The 24,187-nt window shown below is 36.7% G+C and overlaps 1 protein-coding gene across 1 annotated transcript; it reads right to left on the bottom strand.

Annotated features, from left to right (window-relative positions):
• Nucleotides 1–274: 274 nt before the first annotated feature.
• CMAS (cytidine monophosphate N-acetylneuraminic acid synthetase) lies at nt 275–23,887 on the bottom strand. The gene is made up of 8 exons (XM_012529632.3): nt 23,546–23,887; nt 11,459–11,601; nt 11,140–11,295; nt 6,659–6,792; nt 4,836–4,930; nt 4,279–4,450; nt 3,312–3,465; nt 275–865 (listed from the first exon to the last, which is right to left on the bottom strand). Exons 1-8 carry the CDS (start codon nt 23,803–23,805, stop codon nt 675–677), a joined length of 1,305 nt encoding a protein of 434 aa, XP_012385086.2. The 5' UTR covers nt 23,806–23,887; the 3' UTR covers nt 275–674.
• Nucleotides 23,888–24,187: the final 300 nt, after the last annotated feature.

The following is a 24,187-nucleotide window of genomic DNA, read 5'->3' as shown; positions in this document are numbered from 1 at the left end:
GATGAAAGACAAATTCAGCATACAAATCTGGTAACTGCAAATGACTCACTCTGCCTTCTCTGAATCAATGAAACTGTCACAATATGTGAATTTATTCAGGTACCTGTGTTAGTATATATGTGCTATACTTATATATCAATAAAGCACAATAAGACATTTTACACCAGCCATCCAGTGGTTTGTTTCTCACTTTGATTGCAAAAGTCAGTGTATTAAAGGAATGAGGTAATGTTTTATAAATATCTTTTATAGTAACCAGGCAGTTTTCATCAAATTTGTGAAATGTAATTTTATTAACTGATTGAAGGGCATGTATTACCAGACACACTGTCCCCAAATAAATAAAACCCAAGCATCATTAAAAGCACACAAACACACAATTTTACAGGGTACAATACAAAGTCAATTTTGATGATGTTCTTACTTGCATTTACTAAAAATCTGAGAAAGACTATAATCAATTTCTATCTTGCATATAGAGAAAAGTAGAGCACAATTATTTCACAGAAGGTTTTGGAATGATGATTTGCAAAGATTTTTTTTAAAAGATATTAAGATATATCACAAATCAAATCATACCCTCTGTAACATTACCACATGGAATTATACTTAAAAATAAAAGCAAAGCGGCTGAAGAAGCCTGTATATGTTCTTTCCCAACATCATACTAATTTCTATTTTTGGCATGAGTTATTAACCTTTTCCATTAGTAGGAAAATGTGTTCTGCAAACTCTCGGATGGCCCCACGGCCACCGCTGCACCTGCAAATATATCCAACAGCCTTTTGGGCAGTGGAACAGGCATCGGCAGGAACACCACTTAAGCCCACTTTCTTCAAACATTCTTCATCAGAGACTTCATTGCCTTAAAGTAAGATAAAGACTGATTAAACATTTAAAAAGACAAAGAAAATTCTTTCTGAAAAAAATAATGCTAACACCACTCATTAAATAAATCCAGTAACTCAGTAAGACCTAAGGCACTGCTTATATGAATACCAAAGATTAGAAGCAGCAAAAATAAAGTATATAAAGTGTTTTAACTTAAGGTCTAGAGTTTTTCCTAAGCAATTCAAAATAAGTTCTTATCTGTTAGAGAAGACAGGAGTATACTTTCTGTTTGCCATGCAGATTATAGTCATTAGCAATTTTATACATAAATAACAAATTGTTGAAATTTTTCATTAAGGAAAAATTCAAACATATGCAAGAACCCTAAATTCATACTGAATAATTATCAATGTTTTTGATCATTTATCAATATTTTTCTCTGCTGCCCCCACTCTAATTTTGTGGGGGAAAGAGAGAGAAAAAAAGAATTGCCAAGGATCATATTTTACCCCCAAATTCTTCTGTATGTCTAACAGATTTTAAACTTACAAAATCAGCAATGATTCCTTAATATCATCTAATAACCTAGTACATGTTCAAATATCCCCAGCTATCCCTAAATTGTTTTTTATGGTCGATTTATTTGAATCAGAAGCCAAAAAAGGCCCATACTTTGCATTTCATTGATACATTTAAGTCTCTTTTACTCTTTCATAATTTCTTCTGATTTTTATGTGACTTATTTGTTGAAAAAATTACCATTTTTAAAGAATCAAAATACTGAAATCATACTGACATAACTGACATAATTCCTTTCTCTCCCACCTTTCCTTTTCTCCTTTCTGTCTTTCTTTAATATAAGGTGAATTTTAGACGCTCTCAGTATCTTAGGTTTACCATTCTGCATATTACTATCACTATACCTTAGACCAAATACCACAAATAAAATGATGGTTAAGAAGAGCTTATTTGATTTAAAATTCTTCTATATTTATCTATTAGAGTTTTTTCTTTTATTATTAACTACTATTGAAATTTGAGTGATCTTCACTGAAAGATGGTGAAAATGAAAGTCGGTCCCCAAATTAAGTTTTTTTTTTCTTAGAAAAGTGTCAATATTTTTACAGAATACACTTGTGTCTAATACAAAGCACAGCTCTGATTTTCAAATTAAATCTTGGGAGTTTATTCTCTACTTTCTTGATTTTCTACCTTCTATGTTTTATAGTTTTCTTATCTAAGTAATGCATATTCTTGGTAGAAACATTTAAATAAAGAAAAGCCAAAAAATAAATAAATAAAAATCATCCTAATTATCACTACTTATGAATAATCACATTTTGACATTTATAATTCTAGAGTTTTACCTATATAAATGATATCATTATGACTATATGAAGGTACTATGTTAAACACTTAACATTATCTTCATTTATAAATGTTACCATTGGAATTATAATGTTGGGTTTTTTAAAAAATTATTAATAGGAAATTGAGGCTTAGAGAAGCTAGCTTATGAATTCAGAGATAATAAATAAGTTGGGCTGAAATTTGTTTATATGTTTCACTGAAACTGTTTTCTTTTTACAAAACCTGGATCATCTATCAAACATTGTATAGTATTCTGTCTCCACTGAGTCTCCACATGTGCTTCAGAGGCTGCTCTGGAAGTCACCAGATCACTTAGCATTTGTTTGCGTCTTTTTCTGAGGCCAGTATTACCTTTTTAAGTATTTGTCTCATACATAATTTACAGTACTTATATATTTTAATAACTTGTCATTATTCATTTAATATTCAAAATGTTAATACCACTAGGCTGGAAGCTCTTAAACAGTAAGTCCAGCAAGCAGTTTCATGCCTGTATATAGTAGGCACCTGAGAAATAAATTTAAGTAAAAAACATACTTAGATGCCTGACCATGCCAGTAAATATATATTACAGCATTGTTCTGTAATGGTTGCATAACATTCTATTTTATGGATATTCTATTTTGCAGGACATTTAGGTTAGTTCTTTTCTCCCCCACTAGTTTCTTTCCTGGAGTTAGAAACTGGGGTTCAAAAGTATGTACATTTATAAAGGCAAAAAATATTCATAGTATACTTCCTATATACTGGAAATTCTAAGTGCTTTACCCAGATTATCTCATTTAATCCCTATAATAATCCTATAAGTATAGGGTCTCTCAACATCTCCAGTTTAAAAAGGAGGACACAAAAGCTTAATTTACTGAAATTGGCTAGTAAGTGCTGCAGTCTGATTCCATAGCATGTGCCCCTACTCATTCTACTAGGCCACATTTCATAAATACTAAGCTAACCTCCGGGAAGCCTGTCCCAAATTAATACTCTCATCAGCAGAAGAGAGTTCCTATTTCCCTACAATCATGCTAATCTTGGATATTTTCATTTTTATATATCTATTTTAAAAAATCCTAGTCTATTTTATCATGGCTGGAAAAAAAAAAGATACTCACCAAGGTATGCCACTTCCTTCCAGCACAGGCCCATTTCTTTTCTCCATTCATCTACGACTGCTGGCTTGTCTGATACACTGACTTCCATTTTGCAATCCAGTTTTAAGGAAGAGAGTGTCTGCTTTGAACAGGCTCTTTCTGAGATGAACCTTACCTTTTAAAATAATAAGGGGAAAATGAAAACTAAAGGAAACCAGAAATCTTTCAAAATAAAATAAAATCTTGTCAAGGATTTACAGCATAAAGGTGTAAATCATCAAGGAGTACTTCTTTGACCTTCTCAAGGACCAGTTAAAGAAAATAATTGCCAATTAAAAATGATACAACTTTAAAACGTTTTCTTTCTAATAGTCCAATAAAGGCAAAAGACACTGCTTCCTGCAGTGAAAAAGATTCTATCTACAGGTAAAAAATACAACATACATTGTCTGATATTAACCCAAGATACTCCTATAAGGCAATATATCCATTGAAAAGATTTTAAATTGTCTCTTGTGCTACTTATCAGCATATTTAAAATGTTTAGTGAATTATAAGAAGTCACCTTAGCCTTCATTTTTGAAAATATACTTAAACATTGAGCTATTCTGAGTTAAAATTTTCAATCCTAAGAATAAACTACAATTATTAAATCCACAAGATGTTTGCCTTTTTCTAAATACTGACGTCTATTATCTATAAAACCTTTCTTGTTGCAAGATCCCATGGGAAATACTAGATAGTTCCTATGTATAATAATGCTTATACTTATTGATTAAAGAGGAAATACTATTTGTTGACTGACAAATTCCAATTTTATTCATCTAATAGAAAATAGTATGATAATGTTCTAGGCATTTGCAGACTAAATTCCAGATATTTTAATATATGATATTAGAAATTCAAACCTCTTATTTCCCTCTCACGTTATTTGATTCTGACTCAAAATCTCATACACAGAATATTGCTACGTTCCGCAGGCACATACCTCAATACCATTTTTCTTTAATAAGCTTATCCCAATAGCATCTCTTACATCATAAGATATCATTTCTTTCTGGTCTCCTGATATATAAATGTGGCCATTGGTGAGACATCCATCAATATTGCAAACCAAAAGTTTTATCTCCTTAAGCTTCTCTTTGCCAAAATAGCCGTATCTAAAAGAAACCCAAAAAGACCTTTCAATACAAGTGCAATACTCATCTCTCCTCATTTGTCTACTACCAGTAATAGCCCACTGTAGCTTCAAATATCAAGCAACACCCCTCTAAATTTACTTCACATATGCACTTTAACCTACAGTGCAAGACTATAAGTAGTGTGTCTAACCAAACCATGTGTTTCTTGGATTACTGACTAAGCCATCTAAAGGTATATTTTATATATATTTTATATATATGTCCTCCCCGCATGAGCAAACTACTTATGAAGATCCAAGATTTTTGGAGTATCAGAAATTAGTATCTAGAAGTACAATTAAGCATATAGACTAAAATAATATACTAGGCTCTAGTTTAAAGGCTTTCCAGTGTTTCTTTTTACCTTAAGACTCTCTGTTCTGCAATAGGCCAATCAATATCCACATCAATGTCCACACTGTGCTCTGCTCGCATTTCATAGTATGCCATTTTTCCACCCTGAAGGTAGTATAAGTGTCATGAGTACTGCTTTTTACATTCATTCACACACATCAAAGAGTTCATTATAATACAGAATGTTATATTCATTTCGACAGTATTAAGAAAAACAGATAGCCCAGTAAAACCAGAGACATACATCATTTGATTTTTGGGGGAGGGTAAAGTTTTTTCTTTCCATATATTCAAACTACAAAACAAGAACAGTAAAAATTTTCAAATTCCATGTATACTGCGGAAGGTCCCAATTTTCATTTATTCTAAGACTGAAAAAAGCAGAAATACCCATCCTCCAGTACTCTGACTACAAGGAGCTTCCTGAAAATCCATGTCCCCTTTTTTCTGGCAGTTTCTCCTACCATCATCCAAGAGTGGTATAAGGGTTTCTGGAACTTCTGTCTGATCTGCAGCTGCCCAAGAGGCCAGGCAGGTGAGGGAAAGTAAGGGCAGCATCTGCTGTAAGAACGGTTTTGGATCCCGGAACTACAGGTGGGAGTGAACAACCGTTATCAGGGTCACATGTGGGCAAAGGCAGGGGCAGTCTCAGGGCCCTGCAACACGGGGCAGGGAGGCTGTCCTGTGATAGTAACCATCTGAAAGACCAGATGAGTTACTGGAAAAGACCGTGCTTCAAAGTGACCAGTTTTTTCACAAATCTTGTTACGACCAGAGTCACACTTCAGGAAAGGGTTAGACCACAGCCCCCCTTAGAGAAGGGCTTGGGGAGGGAGGCATTTGTATGTGTCAAAAATAATTTTCTCTGACACTCAAATTTGACTAAACAGCTAGTTTAAAGTTTACCTATACCCTGACCAGAAGGCTGAAAAAAATATTTTTCCCTCCTTTCCCCCAGAACATGAGTCACATTAGAATTTTTACTACAGAGTGTGGAGGTTTTTACGTTGCTATTGGGTTTTTTTTTTGGGTAAAAATTTTAATGCTATTTTTTGAGTAACATAAGGACCTGAATCTAAATCCTAACTATCATTTAACAACTGTTATTGTCTTAAGCCAATTACTTTACTTTTCAGAGCTCCAAATCCCTTCTTTGTAAAATTAGGATAGAAAGGACTACTTCCTCAAGTTGCTATGCACATTACTTGAGAGATAACCATGGCACTAGTTAAGTGCTGAAGAAGTAATGGTTACAATAAAAATTAAATACTATATAATACAGCTATGTAGATATTCATAGCTTTCTAAAGATGACAGAGACCTTCAACCCCTTATTCTAAAGAAGGGCAATGAGACTCAGAGCAGATAAAATAATACATTCAAGGTTACACAGTTGGAACTAGAATCTGGTTTTCCTGATTTCTAAAATGGTTCTTTCACCTCTACTACATTGGTTTTTTTCACTCTTTTTAAAGCAAAAAGAAGTTATTCAACTGTATAACCAAAACCTAACAGTAACACAAACATATATTATATATCATTTTGAATGGAATAATATGAACATTAGGACACATGTAGGATATAAAGCACTGGGATCATTTTTTCCCTCAGTGATACGGTATAGCAAAATTCCTTGCATATTCAATAAAAGGATTCCAAAGATCACTTCTGGGGCATGCCTGCAGAGCACATGGCTCACATGATAAATCTTATCAGCTACCGCCCTTCCCCTAGAGGTTATTTTCCTTTATGAACTATGCCATACTTCTTTCTAGAACTCTAAGTATACATATAAAAGCGTGTAAAGGGTTTTTGCAAAACAAAGGCACAAACCTGTAAGTAACCCATCTCTACCAAATGTCTTTTGGCAAAATAAAACGAGCCATTTTCATATAATTCTCCATCCCAATCTTGTCGACGAGGCCGCTTAGCAGGATTCAAATTCAGAGGCTCAGTCACTTCACGAACTGAAAGCAACAAACTACTGTAAGTCCATATTGCTTTAGTTAGTGCTCATTTAGTAACTTTTAAAAAAGGCAAATACAAATGAACTTAGAATGTAGGATATTTCTGTATCAAGATAAATAACTGCTATGGATTATCTGTGTGCCCCTAAAAGAAATGCTCATGTCCTAATTAGGGAGGGCCCTAATCCACTATGAGTAGGGTGTCTATAAGGAGGGAATTTTGACAGAGAAAAGATGGCTGATGCAGAGAGCGAGTGAGCGAGATGGTAAGTGACTGAGGTAGAGACTGATGACAGGCCACCACCAGAAACCTACAGACTTCAGATGAAGCATGGGCCTGCTGACATCTTGATTTTGTACTTCTAGCCTCCAGAACAAGAGTTGTTAAATTTCTACTGTTTAAGCCAACTGGTCTATGGTACTCTGTTACAGCAGCCCTGGGAAACTAGGACAATAAAAGGACTTAAACAAAATCCCAAATAATTCTGGTGATTTATCTTTGCCTTCCAATAATTAAGCATAGAAAAAGAAAGTATTTTATAAAAGAATTCTGTATAACTAAAACTTATACAAATTTTCCAAATATAATACATTGAGAGGACATCAAGGCAAACTTAGAATAGCTTAAAATTAATTGAACTTGTCTTAAATTACCTATATTCAATATTTGAGCACTTTAATCTATTTCTCATCATTGGCTTCTGGTAGAAATATAGTACACATGTTATTTATCTATTGTAGCTGAGAAATTACTTTCATGGAATTATTCCAGAAAACTAAAGATTTCCCCATTAAATTATTAAAAATTTTATACTGATGGAAATGTTTATATATGTATTATACATTCTTATAAGTAGTTAAAAAATACTAACAATTACTAAATTACTCTTGATAATGAAGGCTTGGCAATTTCAACATTAATGCTTATAATATGATGTCATAAGTAAAGCCCTTACTGTTAGTACATAGGGATTCTTTTGCCTTTTCACTAAATTTTTCCAAAATTGATGTGTATGGGTGTGCATGCAAGTGTGTGTATGTAATAGCTGGTGGTTCTTCAGCTCTTTCTTCACCCTTGGCTGTCCCTTCTGTGTGTAAAGGCTTCTAGAATAATTTGTTTTACTCCTTTAAGTAAACCATATTCTGCTCAATTCCAGTGTTTGATATAATCTAGGAAAAACAGTCAGTACAGACATTGAATAGAAACTAGACATAGAGCAGTGAACATGACACAGCAGTGAACATGATCTTTAAGGTCTCTACTTGCATGTTGTTTACAATTTAGGGGTTGAAAGAGGCAAAAAACAAAAACTAGAGAACTCAATGTATGCTCTGAAGAAAAGGAAAGAGAGGGACAATCGCTTTCTAGGTGCTCAAGATCAACGGCTGCTTTCTTCCTTTCTTCCCTGAACATGTCCAAGGAACAAGGGCAAGATCAAGCTTGGCAGATCTCAAACAGAGGGATATGGAGAAGGAGTAAGGAGAAACCAGAGTGCTTTTAAAGGCCTCGTGGACATCTGTAGAAACCCCAAACACACAGCCACTTTTTCCCACCCAATGAATTGCCCCACCAGGTTTTTGCTGAGTGTGCTGTGATATAGGAAGCTGGGGAATGGGGTGGGAAGGGAGCGAAAGATTTTTATAGTATCGTGGGACTTAGATCCCTAAGTCCTGTAAGCAGGAGGGGTCAGCAATACATACAAGATAGATCTGACAAGACACCTGTATTGGGAGGTGAACTGAAATGTACTAAAGTTTCAACCCACCCAACTCTTGTCCTAGCAGCTTCATATAGGAAAGACTGTGCCCTCTCTGGAGGAAAGCAATACATACTCCATTCTCCAAATCAGGCTTATCATAAAATATTATGAGACATGTAAAGAAGCAGAAGTATGTGACCAAGAATCAAGAGAAAAACAATCATAGAGACAGAAATGAAAATGACCCAAATGCTGGAATTTGTAACCAATGCCTTTCAAATAACTATTATAAATACTTAAATTAGAGGGAAAGATTTTTCAAAATGGATGAAAAGATGGAGTATTTCAACAGAGAACGGTGTCTCTTAAAACAAAAAACCCAAATGGACATTCTAGAATTTAAAGAAAAACCACAGTATCTGAAATTAATAATTCACTGAATAGGTTTTTATAATGCACTGAACAAGTCGAAAATATGACTAAAGACGAGTCAATAGAAATTACCCAAAATGAAGAGAAAAAATAAAGAAATTAAAAAATGAAAAAAATCAGAACAATTGTAAGAGACGTGGGAAACCATAACATTGTCTAATATCCATTTAATTAGAGTCTCAGAAAGAAAGGAGAAAGAAAATATGGCAGAAGAAACATTTGAAGATATAATGGCTGAGAATTTGGGAAAACTGATGGCAAATATCAACCCACAGACACAGGAAGCTCAGAGAACCTCAGGCAGGCTAAACACAAAGGAAACCACAGCCATACATATCACAGTCAAACTATGGAGAACCAAAGAAAAAAGACAATCTTAAAAGCAGCCTGAGGCAAAAATGACCCATTACATTCAGGGAACAACAGCAAGATACCAGCTGGTTTCTTACAGGAAACTGGATGGCAGAAAGTAATAGGATAACATCTTAAAGATGCAATCTTAAAATGCTGAAAGGAAAAAAAAAAGTCAATCTAGAATTTTATACTCATTGAAAATACCCTTCCTAAATAAAGATGAATTTTACAGACATTTTTAGACAAAGAAAAGCTGACAGAATTTGGAACCAAAAGATGCAAAAGATGGAAACACGTATTGCCATGTAAGGAATGAAGAACAATAGAAAGGATAAATAGGTAAAGATAAATAACTATTTAAAAATAATTTCTAAAACACTACCAACTATTTGAAGGAAATATAACAATGAAAAGTATGTAGAAATGATTACATGATAGTACAAAAGGTAGGGATTAAATAAGACTATACTCTTATAAGGTTCCTCCTTATTTGTGAAGTTGTAAAACACTAATTCAAGGTAAACTCTAACAAGTTAAGGGTGCATAATATAATTGCTAGAACTGTGCTGTCCAACAGAAATATAATGTGAGCCATACATGTAATTTTACATTTTCTAATGGCTACCTTAAAAATAGTAAAGATAAATGGATTAAATTAATATATTTTCTTTAACCCAATATACCTAAAATATTATCAACATGTAATAAATATGAAAACTACTGAAATATTTTACATCCTTTTTTCATATTATAGCTTAAAAATCCAATATGTACTTTATACTTACAGCTCATCTCAACTTAGACTAGCTACATTTCAAGTGCTAACAGTGCTAGTGCTACCACATTGGACAGTGCAGCTCTAGAGTAATGACTACAAAAAGAATATGAAAGTTATAAAAAATAAAATGGAATAACTTAAAAATTACTAATTAATCCACTAGCACTGCCAGCAGGAATGACTTTATAAACAAAGAATACAAGAATAGAATCATAAGAAATACCATGGACTCAGAACCATTGTCCATAAATAGCATTCTGTTTGACAGTGGTTCCAAGGGAATATATCATATGAAAAGGTAAAGTTACTGTCCCTAAGATTCATGCTTAACTTTTATAGGATATTTCTTCAAGCGTTTCTAGCTTTACTAAAAAATATTTATAGATTTTTCATTTATGGGTCTGTTATCTATTTAATCTAGAGATTTCTTGGACCTATTCACTTTTAATCACATAGCATAAAGCTCAATATTTGGTTTAACACTGGGCTTCCTTTATTTGCTTCTAAAATCCATTTTTTAAGCCTTAAAAGATCCTGCCCTAGATCTTATTTTTAAATTCATGAGATTGGGTGAATATGTTCAAAATCGTATACATATGACTTAACAGAGAACCTGGCACAGAGAAGACAATAAATGTTTACTGAATAAAATAAATCAGTAAATGCACTCATCAATATATTTTATTGGTTTTGATATTCACATTTAGAGATTGAAAAGTTATTTTCAATAATCCCTTGATTATTTCACTCAGTCTTCCTTCTACATTCTCCAGTTTCATTTCATCTTCCTTAATATGGCCTTCAAATCACACATGATAGAACCAATCAGGCCAACTATCCTATATTCAACAAATGTCAGTGTACCTAACAGTTTTCACACTGCCTTTCCCCACGTATGTTACATTAAACTATTTAGTAATACTGTTCTTTATTATATATTTCTAGCTTATCTGGCTAGAAGTCAGGCTCCTACTAAACTCTGTGGAACCCTTTTTATGTAAGGAATTACAAATTTAGGAAAGCAATTCCACAATTTCATTCTCAAGGTCCTTCAGAGATCTTTAGTGGATGCTTCCTATTTACCTCCTTTCTGAATTTCACTCCATCGAAACTGATGGCGTCTCACAACAGAGAAAACAGAATCATATCCTTCTTCACGAATCATTTCTGCAACTTTTTGAAGGTCGGTAGGGTGTAAACATGGAGAAGTAGCTTGAATATTTCCTACAATATCAACCTCTTAAGAAGACAAAAAGAAACGAAAAGGACATTAAAATAAGGCTCTTAGCAAGCACGTAATATTAAGATCTTAAATCCAAAATGTTAAAAAAAAGTCTTGTGTGATGATAAACAAGTTGGAAATTACATAAAATATTGAATAAACTATTAATCAAACTCATACCATTGTGATAACTAAGAAATTCTGTGATGGCATCTAATGAGGTAGAGCTGTCTTTTGAAACTTCAGAACTCCTTCGATGAACTTGTGCACCAAACTGTTTGGCCACATTCTCAATTTCTTCATGGTCTGTTGAAACCCACACACTGTTCAGATATTAAAATAATACATAAATAAAACATCCAAATCACCAAAAGAAATCATTAAAGATGAAAAGGAGCTCTGCAACTCCAAAAATACAATTTACATAATATTATAATAATTTTTGGACCATCAAAATAACTATACAGATCAAAAATATTAAACTTAAAGTGAGCTATAAAGTATTTTGTATCTAAAAATATTTTTGAAAGTCTAAATAAAAAATGTATTATTATGTATGCCCTAGGTATAGTTTTATATAAATAGGAACAAAATGATACTTGGTATTTTCAAGGCTACTGCTACATTAAGTAAAACAGTAGCACTAGGAGTTCTGGGAAGATGGTGTAGGAGTAGGCAGGCAGGGCTCAACTTTTGCACACAAACAACGGAGAAAGGGCCAAAACTTGTCCAAGGGACCTGCTATGGTGGTCAGCACACAAGGACAGTGCCACGCAACTCCCAGGAGGGTGAGAGACAGAGAGGCAAAGAACCTGAAACAACAAACGTGAGTAACCAAACCCCTGTGGCAGCTGGGAAGGGCTCCCACCCCCCACCCCCAAGATATTAGACATGGAGAAAATTCTTGGCTCACTGCAGCCAACTAAGAGGGAAACAGATGTCTACTCCCTGTCTGCTGTTACAAGGGAAAAGGGAGGGGAAGATGGGGGGTGGGGTGGGGGCTTCTCACCAGTGAATTTGGCCAAGGGAGCCAATTAAAACTTGGCTCTGGCCAGACCAAAACACAGGAAAGTGGAGACTGAAAGAAACACCTCTGAGGAAAGGCATACCAACGAGTGCCATCTGCTGGCCAGTCTCAAAATTGCATGGAGAAAACTGCTTTTAACCTGAACCCTGGGAGAATATCTGTACCCCATTAGTGGGTCCCTGATCCAATTTTGATAACTTAAGCTGGGAAATTTTAAAGACTTAGAAAAAGTTGAACCAAATACAAAGAAGAGTTGTATCAAAAAAAAAAAAAAAAAGGACAATAGGCAAGAGAAATTGGACATGAGAGTAAATTCACCAACACATTCAGATGCCTAGACATCAGTAGAAACTTATAAGCTACACTAGGAAACTGGAAAAAAAGGAACAAAACAAATATCCTGAAGAGACACAGGATTTAAGACAATCAATCAACAATAATCACATGACTCTCCTAAATCAATTCAAAGAACTGAAATAAAATATTACTAAAGAGATAAGGGATATTAAGACACTGGGTGAGCATAAAGAACAGTCTGAAAGCCTGCAAAGAAAAGTTACTTAACAGAACTTATGGGAATGAAAGGCATGATGGATAAGATTAAAAATACATTAGAGGCACCTAAGAGCAGATCTGAATGGCTCAAAGACAGAAGTAGTGATTTCAAAGACAGAACATCCAAACTATAAAAGATAAGAGAATGGAAAAAATGGAACAGGGTCTCAGGGAATTGAATGACAATGCAAAATGCACATACATATGTGTTATCAGTGTCTCAGAAGGAGAAGAGAATGAAAAGGGGCAGAAAGAGTATTTGAGGAAATAATTACCAAAAACTTCCCTACTCTTATGAAAGACATAAGTATCAATATCCAAGAAGGACAACACACCCAAACAGAATAAATCTGAATAGACCTACACTGAGACACCTATTATTTAGAATGAAAAAAGAGAGAAGCACATACAAAGGAGCCTCAATAAGATTAACTGCCAATCTCTCATCAGAAACTCTGGAAGTAAGATGAAGTGGTATGATGTATTTAAGGTACTGAAAGAAAAAAACTGCCAGCCAAGAATTCTGTATCCAGCAAATCTGTCCTTCAAAAACGAAAGTAAGTTCAAAGTCATGGCAACAAAAACTGATAGAGATACGAAGGGGATTGCCACAGCCTGAAGGAAAAAACAAGGGCAAGAGACTTGGAGAAGAGTGCAGAAATGAAGATTATTAAGAAGGGTAAATTAAATGGCAAAAAGACAGACAATAGTAAGACATGAAAACAGAAAGCCAAAGGACAAAATGGATGTAGTAAGCAATGCCTTTAAAGTAATAACATTGAATGCCAATGGCTTGATCTTCCCAATCAAAAGATAAAGACTGATAGGATGCATTTAAAAATATGAGCAATTTATATGCTGTCTACAAGAGACCCACCTTAGACATAAGGACACAACCAGGTTAAAAGTGAAAGGTTGGAAAAAGATATTCCATGCAAACAATAATCAAAACAGAGCTGGAATAATGATACCAAATATTGGACAAAAAAGATTTTAAATGAAGAAGGTCATTATATATTAATAAAAAGGACAATTCACCTAGAAGAAATAACTATACTAAATATTTATGCACCTAACCTAAGTGCGCCAAGATACATGAGGTACACACTGGCAAAACTGAAAGGAGAAATAGATGTCTCCAGAATAATAGTTAGAGACTTCAATATGCCACTCTCAGTATTGGATAGAACATCTGATTAGGGGATAAAGGAACAAAGAGCTTGAATAATATGATAAATGAACTAAAGATAACAGACATCTATAGAGCATTGTACTCCGAAACAGCAGCATATACATTCTTTTCAAGAGCTCATGGATACTTCTCCAGGATAGAACATATACTGGGTCACAAGACAAGACTAAATAAATTTTAAAATTATACAAAACACTTTCTCTGATCATAACAGAATAAAGTTGGAAAACAATAATGAATAGAAAAGGAAAATTAATAAATATATAGAGATTAAACCACCCACTTTTAAATAATCAGTGAGTCAAAGAAGAAATTGCAAGATAATTCAGCAAATTTCTTGAGACAAATGAAAATGAGAACACAACATATCAAAAACACCACAAAAGCAGTGCTGAGAGGGAAATTTACAGCCCTCGATGCTTACAACTGAGGAAAGAGCTAAAATTAAAGATCTAACTGCACATCTGGAGGAACTAGAAAAAGAACAGTAAACTAATCCCAAACCAAGCTGAAGGAAATAGTAAAGATCAGAGAAGAATTAAATGAAATTGAGAACAACAATAGAGAGAACCAACAAAACCAAAAATCATTTCTATGAGAAGATCAACAAAATTGACAAACCCTTAGCTAGACTGACAGAAAAAAACAGGAGACACAGATAAATAAAATCAGAAATGGGGGGGGGGGGGGAGGGGGGACAGACACATTACAAATGATCCCAGAGAAATATGAGTTCCTAAGAGAATACCATGAACAACTGTATGCCAAAGCTAGACAATGTAGATGAGATGAACAAATTCCTAGAAACACATGAACCACCTACACTGACCCTAAAAGAAATAGAAGACTTCCAGAAACCAGTAACAAGTGAAGAGATTGAAACAGTCATCAAAAACCTCCCAAGGATGAAAAACCCAGGACCAGAAGGTTTAACAGATGAATTCTACCAATCATTCAACAACAATCTAATACCAATCTTGATCAAGCTCTTCCAAAAAAATTGAACAGGAAAGAACACTAGCAAACTCATTCTATGAAGCGAACATCACGCTAATACCAACACCAGATAAAGATACAATGGAAAAAGAAAATTACAAACCAATATCCCTATGAATATAGATGCAAAGATCCCCAACAGAATATCTGCAAACCAAATTCAAAATACACCTCGATCAAGTGAGTTTTATCCCAGGTATGCAAGAGTGGTTTGGCACAAGAAAATCAATTAGTGTAATAAACCACATTGATAAATTGAAGAAAAGGCATTTGACAAAATACAGCATCCTTTCTTATAAAAGCACTCCAAAATATAGGAATATAAGGAAGCTTTCTCAATATGGAAAAGTGCATATAAGAAAATCCTACAGCTAGCATTGTACTCAATAGTGAAAGACTAAAGCATTCCCGATAAGATCAGGAGCCAGGCAAAGATGCCCACTGTCATCACTGTTATTCATTATTGTGCTAGAAGTTCTTACTAGAGCAATGAGGCTAGATAAAGAAATAAAAGGCACCCAAGTAGGAAAGGAAGAAGTAAAATTTGCACTATTCAATGATGATATGATTCTATATGTAGAAAAACCTGAAAAATCTACAACAAAGCAAAAAGAAATAAGAGATGAGTTCAGCAAAGTGGCAGGATGCAAGATTAATGATGTGCAATCTGAGGAGGAAACCAGAAAAAAAATACCATTTATAATAGCAACTAAAACAATCAAATATTTAGGAATAAAGTTAACCAAGGACATAAAAACTTACATTAAGAAAACTACAAAACATTGCTAAAAGTAAACTAAGAAGACTTAAGTAAATGGAAGGACATCCCATGTTAATGGACTGGAAGACTAAATTTCATTAAAATGTCAATTCTACCCAAACTGACTTACAGATTCAATGCAATCCCAATAAAAACCCCAACAACCTTTTTTACAGAAATGGAAAGAGCAATTATCAAATTTATTTGGAAGGGTAAGGGGCACCAAATAGCCAAAAAGATCTTAAAGAATGAAGCTGGGGGACTCTCACTTCTTGACTTCAAATCATGTTACTTACCTATAGTGGTAAAAACAGCACGTAACTGGCATAAAGTCAGACACATTGACCAATGGAACCATATCAAAAATTCAGAAATAGACCCTCACATCTACAGTCAAGTGATTTTTGACAAGGTTGTCAAGGCTTCCCAGCTGGGCCAGAAGAGCCTAGTAAACAAATGATGCTGGGAGAACTGGATATCCATATCCAAAATAAAGAAAGGAGACCTCTCTTGCACACCTTACACAAAAATTAACTCAAAATGGATCAAAGACCTAAATATAAAAGCAACAACCATAAAACTCCTAGAAGAAAATGTAGGAAATTATCTTCAAGATCTTGTGGTAGACAGTAGTTTCTTAAACCTTACACCCAAAGCACGAGCAACAAAGGGAAAATAGACACATGGAACCTCCTCAAAATTAAACACTTCTGCACCTCAAGGGATTTTGTCAAAAGGATGAAAATGGGAGAAACTCAATGGGAGAAAGTATCTGGCAACCACATATCCGATAAGGGTTTAATATCCATGATATACAAAGAGATCATATAACTCAACAATAAAAAGACAAACTACCCAATGAAAAAATGGGCAAAAGACTTGAAAAGACAATTGTCCAAAGAAATACAAATGGCAAAGAAACACATGAAAAAATGTTCAACATCACTAGCAACTAGGGAAATGTAAATCAAAACTACAATGAGATATCATTTCACACCTATTAGACTGACCACTATTAAAAAGTCAGAAAACCTTAAGTGTTGAAGAGGATATGGAGAGACAGGAATACTTATTCACTATTGGTGGGAATGAAGAATGGTACTGCCCCTGTGGAGGACTGTTTGACAGTTCCTAAGGAAACTGAATATATAGTCTTGCTACATGGTCTGGCAATACCATTACTCAGTATATACCCAGAACTGAGAGCAGTTACACAAACAGACTGCACACCGAAGTTCACAACAGCGTTATTCAAAATTGCCAGAAATTGGAAACAACCCAGGTGTCCATCATCTGAAGAATGGATAAACAAACTGTGGTGTATACATAGGATGGAGTATTATGCAGTGGTAAGAAGAAATGAAGTCATGAAACATATGACAATATGGATGAGCCTGGAGGACATTACCTTGAGTGAAGCAAGCCAGACACAAAGACAAATACTGTATGACTGCACTATTATGAACTAAATACATTGTGTAAACTCACACAGTTAATAATTAGAATATAGGTCACCAGAAAATAGAATGAAGGTAGTGAATGGAAAGCTGAGGGTTAATATGTGCAGAATAGGTAAAAGCACATCATAGTTTGTAATTAGCAGAGCTATTACAGGGGTATGACAATGGTCAAAGGGTAAGTCTAAGGTCATGTATATTGCTAGAAGGAAAACAAAAAAATGTAACATGAGAGTGGAAGATTTCAAAATCTCATATAAAGTATATGAGTGATATTGCATATATAAGACTGTTTTTACAAAATTTAAACACAAACTAGAGAGAGAAACAGAATAGGAGATATGTACAGCAGGGGAAGCATAGAAGATTGAGAGGTGATGAGGTTTTTAAAACTATTATTGTAATGAAAATGCTCTAAAAATGAGTGACGTGATAAAGGCATAACACTGTGATTATATTAAATACCACTGTTTGTACAATTTGAATGGATTTATGCTTTAATATGTAGCAATAAAAATGCTTTGTTAAAAAAAGTAGCTCTAGAAGCTCAAATCTAAGGAAACTAGATTTTATTCCCCCATACAAATCATAAGTATTCTATAAATTATTTTAACACGCTTATTAAGAAAAAAATTGACTTGGCTTTGTCAAACCACAATGCTGAAAGAATGAAGCTTAGAAGAGAATAGAGGCACAACTCTGGGTTCAAAATAATTAAATGATGCAACTTTATTTTTTATTTTTTGCCAAGTAACAGACTATATATATAGAATCAACTTGTTTACAGCCACTGATAACAATCACAGATGTGGAGAACATGGCTTGGCTAGGAGAGCTTAACTTCTCTATTAACTAAACTTAACATGGCTGCCCACTTAGCCTTTATAAGATCATGATTAAGAGGAAAAGAATGTTTTTGGGAGTCGTACTAGTCTATATTGAAGCTTTGTTTCTTTACAAATTCCCACTGCTAGAACAGATGTGACTATTACTCTAACCAGTGTTTTAATAGTGATATCATACAAAGACATTTTAATGAATTATATAGTTTTTGGCATTATAATGTTTTCTTTTATACCATTCACGATACATCTACTGAAGGAAACAGAAACCACATGTTTCAAATGTTTATGATCTGGATTTCATTTATTAATTTCATCTCATTTCATTTATTTCTTTTATTCCATTTCTTATTTGTAGATGGAGGGTTCATATTAAAGGATAAAGTCAATGGCCAAAAAAAAGCCTGGTAAACAAGATACTCTGTTTACCACTGGCTAAGGGGGGCTGTCTCATGACATCTACTCATGTCCCTCTGGGCAAGGCAGAACAGAGGAGCCCCCATTTTCCTCCATCTAGAAATCTGAAATAACTTGGGGGCAGGTAATTCACTGGGGAAATGTCACAGTCCAAGGTGTGTAACGAAATGAAGTTTTAAGAATAGAGACGGTGAAGGGAGGGTAATAAGATGGTAATTAGGATGGAGTCAAAATGAACAGTAAAAGCAAAAGAGAGGAGTGGTTATGTAATTGATGTCACTACTGACATGAATTGCTGAAACCATTTACTTTATGGTCCTGATCTTTGCTGTAATGAAAACCTAACACCTTAGGGTTTGGTGATCTTTTAGAAATGCTTGAAAGGTAAATAAAAAAATAATAGAGGTATACAAGACCTATTTTGGAAGAGGTTTACTTGCTTTTTTTTTTTCATTCATAAAATGATATTAAGTGCTTATTCTGTCCCAGGCACTATTCCGGACACTGGGGATATAACAATGCATACAGTCCATAGTCTTGAGAAGCTCTTAGCCTATACATAGAGACTGAGGCTAATATAGTACTACCGTCCCCTCTAAACCATTAGGAAACGAGAGATGAGGAAGGAATTAAATAACTAACATCTTGATAAGGCTTTACTTTTTACAAAATACTTTTACAGAGCTTGCTACATAAGAGATGCCTAATATATATTTGTTGAATGAATGAAAGGGGATGTGGTTAAGAGCGGGGGCTCTGAAGGTAAGGGTTTATATCCCACCTCCCGCATATGACCTTGGGCAAATTTCATAATCTCTAAGCCTCAATTTCCAGTAAAAAGGTGATCATAATAGTAGTTACCTCTTTTGGTTGCTGGGAGGATGAAATATAAACCACTTAGAATAAATATTTAATAAATGTTAGCTATTCAAAATAATAGGAGTGATAATAAATGAACGCATACATTTTCTGATTTAACCTGTTGGAAGGAAAACTGAAGTTCTGCCTTCAGATCTAGGGTCCAAAGGCCACAGGTGCCTAATCTGTACGTATGCAATGACACAATGCCTGTGAAAGTAACATTCCATATGTGCACTGTGGTTATCCATTAAAATACAGTGACCATAACATGCTTAAGGGACTAAATGAGCAGATTCTTGTTCACTGGTATAGGGGCATCAAAAAGAGAAATTGTGAGCAAGTGAGCAAACAGGCCTAATAAAATCTAAAATCAGGTTGAGGAAACAGCAATGGCATTAACCTCAAAGGAAGTTATACTACTTATTACAGGATGAACAGGTAAAGCAGCCACAGTGCCTGAAAGTCATTTCAAATTATTCTTTTCATTTTAAGTAAAAGAACACAGCACAGGCCTTTTGTTATTCATTAATCCATACCCTAAAATGAAACTAAAGCTTATGTTTGTTTTTCACGTATACGTTAGGCAACATTTTAAAAGTCCACTCTAGGGTGCACCCACAAAGGCACAGAATCCACCACTGAAAACCAAACTTTAACAAAGACAGCTCTAACAATACCTCTTTACTAAACCAGGGGAAATGAAGCTCAGCATTTTTCTTCATTGCTAACTGTCCAAGTTAGTACACGAAGTTTAATAATCGTGAAAAGTGTTGTTGGCTTTGTTTCAGAGCAGGTCACAGAAATCTGTCTCAATTGGCATAATAGTTTGGAACAAAATAATCTCCAAGGTATCTTCTAGCCCTGCAAAACCAGGAAAGGACCATTTGTTCCAATTTCTTCAAGTTGTAAATATTCTTTGGGAAAAAAAACAAAGGAGAGGGAGGGAAGCAGGAAGGAAGTTGCAAACTCCTACAGCTTCAGAAATAGTCAATTAAATTCAAGTCAACACATTTTTATTGATGGTGTAACACGGAAAGTAAATGAAGTATACCTACATATGATAGCACCTGTTTATAAGCTTTTCATCTAGTAGAGCAGGGGCTGATCTGGGCCAAATCTGCCACCCCGCCCCCCCCCCCTGTTTTTGTAAATAAAGTTTTATTGGAATACAGATGTGCTCATTCATTTATGTATGTCCACAGCCACTTTTACAACATGCAATGGCAGGGTTGTGTAACTGCATCAGAGACCATCTGGCCCACAAAGCCTAACACAGTTACTATCTTGCTCTATAGAAAACATGTGCCGACCCACTAGAGAATAAAGACATACTTCCACTATCTCTTCGAAGTGAAAGTATGTTAGTGCTAGAAAGAATTTTGAAGATCATTACAACTTTCTCACTTTACCATCAAGAGAACTGGCACAAAGAAGAGCTGTCCGATCATAAAATCCTCCAGTAAAGAGAAAAACACAAATGACAGATCACACACTTTATGCTGGGCACTATTCTAAGGCAGCAAGCCCAGGAGGCAAACACTTAAGTCCCTCTTACAGAGGAAGAAACGGAAGCACAGAGAAGTTAAGTGGTTCGCCCAACGCTGCACACTTAATACATGGTGAAGCTAGAATTCAAATTCATTCCATTTGACTCCATGGCCTGTGCTCTTGTGTCCCAGCAGAGCACACACTAAATGAAGGTATGAACAGTGTTGCTGTGTACATGAAAACAAAGGCACAATTACTTTTCACCAAGGGGAACACCTTCATGGAGGAGGCAGTGCCAATTCCTTCTATTACCCTTTGAGTCAAACTTTTCAGATCCCTATAAAGGATGCCAGAGAGCCAGCAGCATGTGTCATGAACAGAGTAAAAATGCATTATTACATGATATTGTAAATTTTGCTAGAGGAAATATTTTCCTTTCTTTTAATCATTATCATTGATATGTGAGAGTTACCTCAGCTACCATAAGTGGTTGAAAGTAGTATAAAGCAGCCCCCCTCTTGTCAAGGAGCTTATACTCCAGTCAAGATGTAGTAAGTAATATTACCTGGTACAGAAAAAATAAAAGATACTTAAAAGTTATTTCTTCTTTTATAGCATTTTTGTGCAAATGCATCTTAATAAATGGAAATAGGAGAATCAGTATTTAATATATGCATATATTTTCCAGTGATTTCATAGCAAAATCACCAGTCTGCCATAATGACATCTGTTAGGTTTTGACTCCCACCATCTACTTCCCTTCACTTTTGGTTCTAGTATTGCACTTTTCCTCTTGACAAGCCTGCTTCCGGCAGGTCTCCGTCGCTGACTCCGAAGTGGAAGATGTGGCAAAACAGTACCAACACAAGCGCTGTGTTCTCCCAACCAGTTACTGGTTCAAGGATGAGCACTGGAACCAGAGAGGCCCAATGAGACCTTTCTTGAGTTGCCAGGAAATAACTCTTTCTGACTGGTCTTAAACTGGAGGATATAAGGGGCACAATCACCTCAACCCCCTGAGGGGAGAGCCTACCTAGGAGAAATGAAAAATGAAAGATCCTGATGGCAAAGTGTACCATCTCCTTACATGGCTTCATTGTTCTTAAAAATACTGATCACCACTTGGTACAGCAGATATTCACTTGTTTGTATATTACCTGTTCCTCCTATTAAACTGCGAGCTCCAGGAGCCTGGGGACTGATTCCATTGCTACTGTTGTAATTCCTGGGGCAGGACCTAGGACAGTGCCTGGCATCTAGAAGGTAATCAATATCTGCTGAAGGAATCTTTTTTTTTTTTTTTTTTGCCTTTAAATTTGATTGTAGCAGAAACAAGCCCTACTCTGGCTTAACACATGCAACTAAAGAATTTTACAGGGTAGTTCTGTTCTCAATCTACTCTGAATGTGATTTTTATCTTGTGTCCATTTCATAAAAATGTCCAAAAGTATGAACTTCAGAAGGCGAAGAACCATGTTGCATTCATCGTGGTAGTCTCCTGAATGTGTGTGGCACAAATTAGGGCTCAGTAAATGTTTAATGAATTGAACCAAGCCCTTGAGTCCTCCCCTATCTTTCCTTTGCACACTTCCTATTACGTTAGTGTAATCTTCTGGGTGCAGCTCCTATTTGCCTACTCCACCCCAGGCTTCCTTTGGATTAAAACATTGAGGGAATTAGTAAATTTATCCTTCCTTTTTTTTTTTTTTTTTTGGTACTGCCTAATAACAAGGTTGGTTAAACAAAAATCATTTATCCATATCATATATTAATATCATTTTCAAAACGTCATCTCTTTAAAAACCAACACCCAATCATCAAAAGGTTAAAATAATTTACTTTCCACCGTAACTAATTCAAGTATAATTAGACAGAGATCTGGCTGAAACTACTATGTGCAAATTCATCGCCCGCACAGAATTTTATTGCCCATCCTCAATGACATCAGCTTGTAATTCTTGACCAATCTGCCATATGGTAATGTCTCTAAATGATGCAAAATTTAAACTATCCTTAGGGCAAAGAAGGCTCCAAAGGTACGGTGAAAATAATTTACGAGCACGTTAAACCAGCCAGCTGTACACCTTCCCCCTCTCTCACTATGTACAAAACGTAGGGAGCTTTCTCGATTGTGCTGACTCACAGGCAGTTAGCTCGGGGCGTTTTGCAAAGGTCAGGACAGGATCACCAAGCTAAGGGTGAAACTAGAAAGCCCTGACACCCCACTCCATGCCAGACGATGCCTCCCTAACCCATCAGCACCCAGCAGTTCCCAGCGGCTGAGCAGCAGCGGAGCGCCCAAGGCCTCCGACTACGGGAGAGTGACCCATTCTCGCCGGCGTTCCAGGCGCGGGGCCGCCTCACTCTGCCCCGGCAGACCCGCGCGCAGGAGGCGGGGGGCAGGCGGCGATCTGCCCCGCCACAGACGGGCAGCCTCAAGGGCAGGGGCAGGCGCCGTCCTAGGTCACGGCTGCCGGCAGCTGCGAACAAGGAGGGGGCTGCGGCCCCTCGGCCCTCGGCCTCCGCCTGGGCCCGCCGCCCGCGCCGCGCACGCCCCCTCCGAGCGCCAGGGCCGCCTCCCGGGAAGCCCCCCGACAACGCAGCTGCCCGGACCCTCCCCGCCAAGCCCCACGCCCGGCCGGGCCGCACCGCCCCCTCCCGCACATGCGCACCTCTGGAAGACCCCCGAGTCCACGGCTGCCCGCAGGACCCAGCCAATAAGCGGGACCCCCGCCAGGTGCTTAATGTTCTTCAGGGGGATGCCCTTGCTGCCGCCGCGGGCCAGGATGAGCGCCGCCAGGTGCGGGGGCTTCTCCACGCCCCGGCCCTGGCCGCCGCGGGAGTTGCGCTGCAGCTTCGGGGGCCGGCCCCGGGACGGCCGGCCCCGCGGGTTGGGGACGGAGGTGGTGGCCCCCTTCTCCACAGAGTCCATCTTCCTCCCACGCCTCCTCCCCAGCTTCTCCACATCCGGGTGCTCGGCCCCCGCCACCTCAGCGCGCCGCCGCTCGGCCCCCCGCCCGCCCGCGCCGGAGGCCGCGCCCGGCCCCGCCCCGCGCCCCGCCCCGCGCCCCCCGCGGGGCACGCCGGGAGGTGTAGTTCGTGGTCTCCTCGCCTGGGCCCCGCGGGCTGGGTGGGTCCGGGTAGGGGGACCCCAAAGTTTGTGCTCGATCTTTTGCTTAAGAGTTTTAGTGAGTTTGTTACTGCACACCTCGAAGCACTCGTCCACAACTCAATTCTGTGTTTTCACGTTTGCATTTTAAATCTACGTCTTTCTTCTCTAATCCTGACTCGTTTTCCCCGGGAGATGACCCAAC

Source organism: Dasypus novemcinctus, chromosome 20 (genome assembly GCF_030445035.2).
Source record: "Dasypus novemcinctus isolate mDasNov1 chromosome 20, mDasNov1.1.hap2, whole genome shotgun sequence".
Taxonomy (NCBI): Eukaryota; Metazoa; Chordata; class Mammalia; order Cingulata; family Dasypodidae; genus Dasypus; species Dasypus novemcinctus.
This window is presented reverse-complemented; position numbering and strand designations above follow the sequence as displayed.